At 37.5% G+C, this 9626-nt stretch overlaps 1 protein-coding gene across 1 annotated transcript; it reads left to right on the top strand.

The window, feature by feature from the left end:
- The first annotated feature begins 7532 nt into the window (after window positions 1-7532).
- Window positions 7533-9066, top strand: LOC107902347 (uncharacterized). Its single transcript, XM_016828548.1, has 2 exons — window positions 7533-7629; window positions 8438-9066. Exons 1-2 carry the CDS (start codon window positions 7533-7535, stop codon window positions 9064-9066), a joined length of 726 nt encoding a protein of 241 aa, XP_016684037.1.
- Window positions 9067-9626: the final 560 nt, after the last annotated feature.

Here is a 9626-nt window from a genome sequence, read left to right on the forward strand (position 1 = left end):
GTACTATTTTTCTCTAAACCGAGGTTTTGTCCCATTAGGTTTTTCTGGTAATGTTTTTAATGAGGCAGTATATTATGCACATTATAGATAAGTGTACTCTTTTTCATTCACTAATAATTGTTTTCCATAGGTTTTCTTTATCTTAGTAATGTTTTAACAAGACACATTATTTTCCAATGGACATCCAAGGAGGAATGTTATAAATATTTTATTATGAAGTGGATGTTCATCAAGATCAAAGATTAGTTTGTATATAGACTCTAATATTCATTAGAAGTAGAATTTTATTTCATTTACACTTCTTATGTTTATAAATATAGAATTTGGATAAGCATTGTAAAACTCTCTATTGATTAATAAAATACGTTCTTGTTGGATAAATTGAGTGGAGAAGATAATCCGGAGGCGATATTGAATTAAATAGTAGACTTCAAGGTGCGGGTGATGCTTTCCAAAGAGAACAATTTGCCCCCGTACAAAGTTGCTAGAGGGTTAAGACAAAGGTCCTCCCGGGATACAACAAAACTTTTGAATTTCTTTTGATTAACAAAATCAAGAAATTCCCTAACTCTTACTCTAATTTTTGAAAACTAGAATTGATTGTAATATCTTTGTGAGTACTATAGACCCTCTATTTGTATACACTCAATGAACATTATTTTGAAGAGTCACAACCCTTTACATTTGATTTCCATTGGACATAATTCTTAGAAAAACATGTCCCATGGAAATTGTATTCATTCAATAAATCATCACTTTCTATTAAGGGCTCATGAATAATTGTGAATTTGCAATCTAAAATTTCCAACAATCCTCCACTAGATTGCTAATTCCATAAAATAAGTACACAACGATTATGCATAAACAAGGATGTCCGCAGATTCAACCTTCCTTTAGTGCAAACTTCTCAAAGTATCAACAAACTGAATGGTGGTTAGTCACTTGAACCATCACTCTTAAAGTTAATACCGGAAAAAAATTCACACATAACCGTAAAGTATTAGAGTAAGAGTTTATTTGCTTTAGCACCATTATGGCCATGTGCTCATCCCGTTTCATGAACATGTACGAGAGAAAACTATAAAGAAACTCTCGTTGAAGCAACACCACTTCATGTCATATAGGTGGATTTTATGAAAATTAATGTCCATCCATTAAGAGTAAAACTCATCCTCCTAAAACATAAACACTAAATCCTGATTCTTAATGCACATTGTCATTTGATAACTTGTTATTACCCTTTGAACCTTGAAACTAACTTTTGGCTAGAACAAGGTAGGGTTTTCATTATCAATGGCGTGATTAGAATGGTTTTAATCCCAAACTAGTGGTGGTACTCTTAACCAAATCCTTTGACAAACTTTTTGTCAATGGATCTAATAAATTGTCAATTGACTTAACATAGGTAACAATTATAATATCGTCCTTAATCAATTGTCTCACTTACTCATGTCTCAAGCTTATATGTCTAGGCTTTCCATTGTACACCTTATTGTACGCTCGAGACATGGTGGATTCACTATCACAATATACGAAAATGGCAAACCTGTGTTGTGGCCACAACTTTATATCTAGCAAGAGATCTCTTAGCCATTACACTTCCTTGCCAATAGCCGCCAAGGTTATAAATTCAACCTCCATAGTTGAATGTGAAATGCAAGTTTGTTTCTTGGAGGCCCAACTAATGACTCCATTTCTGATCATAAAAATCCATCCCAATGTGGACTTAATGTCACTTAGACTTGTAATCCAACTTGCATCCGAGTAGCCTTCTAATACCGTAGGATAGTCACTATAGAATAATCCTAAATTTTTTGTTTTCTTAAGATAGCCAAAAATCTTATAAATTCATTTCCAATGATCGATACTAGGATAATTTTTAAATCTCGCCAATTTACACACAACAAGTGCAGTATCAGGTCTAGTGCAATGCATTGCATACATTAGACTTCCAATTGCGCTGGCGTACTCAAGTTGCACTATAGCCCTACCATTATTCTTTTCATGATTTTGCACTATAGACCTTTCATGATTTTGCACCTTTATACCTAGAATTGTATCTACCTCGTTGAGATTCTTCATCTTAAAATTCTAGGCTAGATACTCTTTGGTCTCGCAAACACCTTCCATGTTCATCCCAAAAATAAAAAAATCGTCTACATAGAGACAAATAACTGCACCATACCTATCGGTGAATTTAGTGTAAATACATTTATCCACACCATTATGTAAAAAAAAACGTATGACAAGATAACCAAGTCAAATTTCTCATGCCACTGTTTAGGCATTTGTTTTAAACCATATAATGACTTTATCAACTTACACACCTTATGTTCATTCTCAAGAAGCACAAAGCCTTCTAGTTGCTCCATGTAGATTTCCTCTTCGAGATCACTATTCAATTTGATGTACATGTCACTTATGGATAGATGTAAGTGTTATAAGAATTCGAATGGAGGTCCTCCTAGCCACTAGTGCATAGGTGTCAAAATAATCTAGGCCTTCCTTTTGCCTAAATCCTTTAGCCACCAACCCAGCATTAAAGGTTGGAGAACCCCCTGTTCGAGTATTTTTCCTTTTAAACACCCATTTACACCTGATAGGCTTCAATCCTTGAGGAAGATAAACTAGAATCCAAGTATTGTTAAACAATATTGAATCCATTTTATCATTGACAGCCTCTTTTCAAAATGTCGCATCCCTAGAAGTCATGGCTTCACCTTAGGATTATGGATCACCATCTACATTAAACATTATGGGGATCTTCCTAATTACGGATTTTCTATTTCCCTCAACAAGGAATGATAGAGATTACGAGGAAATGAAATCAAGACCAAACTCCTTTACTTTTCTCACTCTTTTACTTTTCCTCGGCTCCGTATCTTTATTATTGCAAAGACTTCTTTTAGTTTGATCACTTGAGATCATTGGTTGATTTTCTTTTTTTGAATCTGTTGAATCATGAAAAACCTTATTTTCAATGAATACAACATCTCTTGTTTCAATTATCGTATTTGACACTAAGTCAAGAACACGATAAGCCTTAAAGTGTTGGGAATATCCAACGAAGGCATCTTTAATGGCTCTTGGTCCTAACTTTGTTCTCTATTGGTCGAGAACTTTATAGTAAGCCAAACGCCCGCACTCTTTTAAATAATCTAAGTTTGGCATCTGAGCCTTCTATAACTCATATGGAGATACTTTGAATTTTCTAGATGGTATTTTGTTAAGGATATAACACATAGTCAATAATGCTTCACCCCATAGATTATATGAAAGTTTAGCATTTAACAACATTGAGTTAACCATATCCACTAAAGTACGATTCTTTCTTTCTGTAAAACAATTTTGTTGTGAAGTATAAGGCGCGGAACACTCACGTAGCACACATTGCTCTTCACAAAATACATTAAATTCATTTAAAAATATTCACCACCTCTATCACTATGAAGCACTTTGGTTTTCTTACTAAACAAATTCTCAACCTTATTTTTAAAACGTTTAAACATATATAAAGCTTCATATTTACTTTTCATGAGATACACACAAGTAAATCGAGAGAAGTCATTTATAAAAGTGATAAAATATTATTTTCCACTTCTTGCTAGAGTTCTATATAGTTCACAAACATCCGAATGGATTAAATCTAACACTTGTGAATTCCTTTCACACTTATTAGGAAATAACCTTTTGGTAATTTTTGGTTGAATAAAAAAATTAAGATTTATCCACAAACTCATCATTACGTAGATTGATATAACCATTCTTTTGTATATATTGTAAAATTTTAAAATTAAAAAGTGTTAAACGCACATGCCTCAAAGGATAAGACTCAACAATATAAGCAGAAGACTTGACTTTATTCATATCAATGCTCAACTTGAACATACCCTCGTTACAATATCATTTTCCTACATATATATCACTCGTAAGCAAGACAAACTTATCAGATTCCAAGATAATCTTTAACACTTTATTACACAAAAGACTTGCGGACACTAAATTATTTCTCACATCAGGAACATGCAACACATTGGTTAAAGTTAATTTCTTCCCAGATGTGAAGTTGAGTTTCACTGTCCTTTGATCGAGCACCTTTACTGATTGATAGTTGCTGTAAAGCCCCAAAATTCAAGTATTTAATTTTTGCATGTTTTGTCACAAATTGCTTGTTTGCTTCAGTGGTTAAGTAGTTTGGGTGTGTTTGGGAGTGTTTGAGGAGCCTGGGTTCAAGTTTTGGCCTTGGAAAATTTTTAGTTTTTTCCTTTAAATGAACCTGGACGCTGGTATATAGGCCTTATTAATATTTGTGATTGTTTTATGACAAAAAGAGCCTAATGGTCCAGTGGTAAGTGGCGTGTGAAGTACTCTTAAGGTCTGAGGTTCGAGTCCTGAACTGCACTGTGGAGTGTTTATTTTTATCACATGTGCAGTGAGGTGGTAGAGTTTGACTAAAATGCTGTGGAATTTGAATTGAGGAGTGAATCATGGAGGGATTAGTGGGATTGTGATCGGGTGGAGAAAATCAAGGAAGGATATCAAGGAATTTGAGAAGGGGGAGTGTTGTGCTGAATTTGTTCTTTAAACAGTAGGTAATAGGTTTGGGGTTTTCTTTTCACTCTGTCTCCTTCGGTTTTGGTCTATCTTTCTTCCCTTTTGTTTTTTTTTCATTTATGCCAATTTTTGCTAAGGCTTGGTGTATCTTTCGAGTGTGTTAGGTATTTTTTTCTGCTAATCTCTTTTCCTACTGTGTGTTGGCCGAATAGTTGCGGTTTACCCCTGTCGAACACACTATTCTCTTCCCTCTCCTCTTGTGGCCGAATTTCTCTTTCCTTTCCCCTCTTCTCTTCTTTGCTAGCCGAACCTCCCCTCTCTTCTACTCTTCTTCATTGATCAAATAATTTTTTTTCTCTTACTACTTGGGATTTCTATCTTCCATTATTTTCTTTTTGGCTGAGAGTTATCTCTTTATTTATTTTGAGTGTGGTTCAGCCGATTATCACCCTTCTGTTCTATTTCTCCGTGCCGAACTTCTCCTCGCTATTTTTTCTGTCTCAATGCTGAAGTATTTTTGGTTATCAGTAAAGTATGAATACTCTTCAATTTTTGTTTAAAACCGATTCGTTTCCTTTCTTTTTTTATTGAAATCTAATACCTTTTTGGCCACTTATATGACCTAACTTAGTTTTTGAGATCACTGTTCATGGTGCAGAAATTCAATAGGTGAGCGACCATTTTTGGTTGGCAGACGTGGAGGAGTAAGTCGCCCTCTTTCAAGCCAGGTAAGGATGGTGTTTTAATTAAGTGTCGACAAGAGGGTGTTTTTCCATAGTGTTTAAAGGACTGACTTAGGACGTATTTGAATGTAGATTTTGGGTGTTCGTGGATCTAGGTGTGTTTTCTCAAACAGGTGTGTAATCACACCCTCTCTCAACTATAAATCGGCAAAAGCCGAAAAGCCAAAAAAGATGGCACTGAGACCAATTGGGCGTGCGAATACTCGTGTGGTAAATCGAGCCCACGAAACACGGTGTTAGATTGTAGAGGCCTCCATGAGCATTTTTATAGGCTTAGGCCGTAATGGGCCTAATATGACTGAAATACACTCGAAGGGTAAAATGACTGAAATACCCTCGAAGGGTAAAATGATTGAAATACCCTCGAAGGGTAAAATGACCGAAATACCCTCGAAGGGTAAAATGATCGAAATACCTTCAAAGGGTAAAATGACCAAAAGACCCTCGAAGGGTAGAATGACTGAAATACCCCTGAAAGGAAAATTGACTGAAATACCCTCGAATGATAAAATGACCAAAATACCCCCAAAGGGTAAAATAATTGTTATACCCCTAGGAGTTGAAATACGTGTAAGACTAATTTGGTTTATGATATATATATAACTGTTACTGAGTATGACATACTACATACACGTATGATTTACGACATGACATACGGCATAGGGTTGGGCTTTTGATATAGGGGAAGTATACTGTACTGGTGGTTTTGCCACATATACTGTTACTAGCAGCTTTGCTATGTTACTATTACTGGCAGCGTTGTTGCATCACTATTACTGGCAGCTTTGCTGCGATATTGTTGTGTTGGCTGGGTGGGTCGATTTTATCCCCACACGGTGTGTTGGTGGTACAGAGTGGTGTGTTGGCTGGATTGAGATGGGTTGCATCACTGCATTGTACTGTTACTGTATTGGGCTAAGGCCCACACTATACTGCTACTGAATAGGGCTCAGGCCCAGACTGTTACTGCATATTGTATGTTGACTGCTTGGTAAAGGATTACACACTGAGTTTTCGTAAACTCACCATCTCCTTTTAACTGTGCAGGTAATCCTCAGCCTTAGATAATTCGGTGCTGTGAGGGACTCGGAGGTGGCCACACTACTGCTGTTGTTACATTCATTTTTATTTTAACTTAGTTTATATATTGGGTTTTGTTTTCGTAATAAGGCCTTTCAGTTGGTTTAAATTTTTAAATGGGTTTTTCCTTGAATATTTTAAACTGCTAGATTAAGAGATGACAAATTTTAAAATAATTACCGTTTTCAAAGACACGAGTTTTAAACGTTAGAGTTTTCAAATGCTTCTGTATTTTAAATCAACTTAATATAATAATAGCAGTTAATAAGGTAAACATTTGGTTAAATGTTTCGATAAACATTACTAAAGAGGTTTCCAAACTTAAGAAACGAGTTTTATCAACAATTCTAAATATCTTGAGAGACACTTCAATGTGACGCACCAGATACGACCATAACGTCTAGGCTAGGTTTGGGGTATTACATTTAGTGGTATTAGAGCCAGGTTACAAAACTCGGCTTTGTAGTGGGTTTTGAAAATATTTAGAATTTTTGGAAAACTATTTTGAAATATTTCTGAAGGTTACAAGTGTGGCACATTGAGTCTCCAGCACCGAATCTGTAAGTTTTCTTTATGCTCTAGACTACTTGAACTAAAATATCTTAAGAGATTATTATAGATAGTAGGACTATACTAAAACTCCTAAATTAGAGAAAACTGAGACTGTAAGAAAACTGGAAACTGTAAGGAAACTCTTGAATTACGAAAACAAACTCTGAGTACTGCTTCTCATAAGACATCTTTTAATAATTACTGGAATTACTAATTAATGCATAAAATTTTGTAAACAGATATTACGTTATACGATATGAGCGCTAGAGGTACTCACAGAAGTGGTTCATGAGGCCGCGGTAAAGGCCGAAGAGGTGCTAGGGCTGGGTCCTCGGCACCAAGCCACATGCCTAATGTTAGGGCTAGGGAAGCACCAGCTTCATCGATGAATGGGACGGGATCATTCGATCGAGCGGCTACAGATGATGCACTACTCAAGCTATGCTTCGTATTCTGGAAAGGGTCGTAGGGACCAGTACAGGTGTTGTGGGTCGTGGGTCAATTTCAGAACGACTACGGTCAAATGGAGCAGAAATTTTTATGGGTGTTTCTGGAGTGGCCCCTAATGTGGCTGAATACTAGTTAGAAGCCACAGAGGGAATAATGGACGACCTTGACTGCACTTCTGAGCAAAAGCTAAAAGGTGCAGTCTTTTTACAGCGAGATGAAGCCTATCAGTGGTGGCTTACTGTGAGAGAAGGTACTCAGATCGACTGGTTAACGTGAGATTTCTTTAAGTCAGCATTTTAAGGAAAGTATGTGGGTACAAGTTATGTGGACGCCCGAAGAAAGGAATTCTTGAGGTTGGTTCAAGGGAAAAAAACTGTGGCTAAATATGAGCAGAGTTCCTGTGACTGAGTCGCTATGTTCGTGGGATAGTGGCGACTAAATATGAACGCTGTGTGCGATTTGAGGATGGCCTCCGGGACGAGTTATGAGTCTTGATAGCCCCGTAGAGGGAGTGAGATTTTGCTGCCCTAGTTGAAAAGGTAAAAATTGTCGAGGATGTGAAGCGCTCTGAGCTTCAGAACCGTGATAAAGATAGGGGCAGGTTTAAGAGGGATTCAGAGCCCTCAAGTTCTTCTAGAAGGCCTAAAAAGAAGGCCAGGTTTGATGGGCCAATCTGATTTAGGGTTTCTATTGCAAGACCTCAGCCTTGTGCTGATTGTGGGAGACATCATCTGGGTGAGTGTTGGAAGAAGATTGGGGCATGTTTGAGATGTGGGTCTAAGAAGCATCAAGTTAAAGATTGTCTTCAGAGGCCTAATCAGATTTTGTTAAGCCAGTAAGAGGTGGTTAGCAGCCACCGAAAGGCCGTGAGCAGGTTAGAGGTGGTAATGGTGTGGGACGAAGTCGTGGAACGTTTGGCAGAGGTGTTGGTAATACTGAGGCAAGACAACCAGTACTGGTCTATGCTGCTCGTCGCTAAGAGGATGGTGACGCTCCAGATGTTATAACCGGTACGTTCCAAATTCACAATGTACTTTTCACTACTTTAATTGATATAGGGTCTACACATTCATACATTGCATGCACTGTGTCTGGCACCTTGGGTATCATGTGTGAGAGTATTGCTAATAAGATGACTGTGTTAAGTCCACTGGGACAATCAGTAAGGGTAGATAAGTTGTTCAGAGATGTACCCTTAGAGGTTCAAGGAGTTATATTTCTAGCGGATTTAATGGAGTTACTGTTTGGTGAATTCGACCTAATCTTGGGGATGGATTGGTTGGTTAAACACCGTGTAAGTGTTTTAGCCTATTGTGTTGCTAAGCGTATGGTGTTAAGGACTATTGAGGATGAGGAGGTGACTGTAATTGAGGAGCGAAGGGACTTTCTGTCTAATGTGATCTCTACATTAAGGGCCGAAAAACTGGTTTGCAAGGGTTGTGAGGCTTTTTTAGCCTATATTGGTGTATCTAATTCTGAGGGTTCTTCTGTTGGGGATATAAGAACTGTTAAGGATTTTTCTGATGTTTTTCCTGATGAGCTCCCTAGGTTGCCTCCAAGCCGCGAAGTTGAATTTGGAATTAAAATTTTGCCAGGAACGGCTCCAGTGTCTATCGCCCCTTATAGGATGGCACCGAATGAACTGGTGGAATTAAAAGCTCAAATCCAAGAACTGTTGGATCGATGATGCATTCGATCTAGTGTGTCTCCATGGGGAGCACCAGTGTAGTTTGTAAAGAAAAAGGATGGGACCATGCGCATGTGTATCGACCATCAGCAGTTGAATAAACTTACTATCAAGAATAAGTATCATTTGTCGAGGATAGATGATTTATTTGATCAGTTGCAAGGAGCTTCGGTTTTCTCCAAAATAGATCTTCATTCTGGGTACCATCAGTTGAGAGTTAAGGAGGCTGATGTGTATAAGACTGCGTTTAGGACTCGTTATGGTCATTACGAGTTCCTAGTAATGCTGTTTGGGCTGACGAATGCACCAGCTACCTTCATGGACCTAATGAACTGAGTATTTTAGCCCTACTTGGATCGATTTATGGTGGTATTCATAGACGATATCTTAGTGTATTCGAGATCTGAGGATGAGCATGATGCACATCTCCAAATTGTTCTGCAGATTTGAGGGGAGAAACAACTGTATGCTAAATTCAGCAAGTGTGAGTTTTGGCTACGAGAAATGACATTTCTGGGTCACGTGGTATCTGCCGAGGGGATTAGGGTGGATCCTCAAAA

Source organism: Gossypium hirsutum, chromosome D05 (genome assembly GCF_007990345.1).
Source record: "Gossypium hirsutum isolate 1008001.06 chromosome D05, Gossypium_hirsutum_v2.1, whole genome shotgun sequence".
NCBI lineage: Eukaryota > Viridiplantae > Streptophyta > Magnoliopsida > Malvales > Malvaceae > Gossypium > Gossypium hirsutum.

Coding starts and splice junctions, on each gene's coding strand:
- LOC107902347 (XM_016828548.1), top strand. CDS start 7,533: ATGGACGACCTTGACTGCACTTCTGAGCAAAAGCTAAAAGGTGCAGTC. Junction 7,630..8,437: donor GTGGCTTACTGTGAGAGAAG/GTACTCAGATCG, acceptor TAATTGATATAG/GGTCTACACATTCATACATT.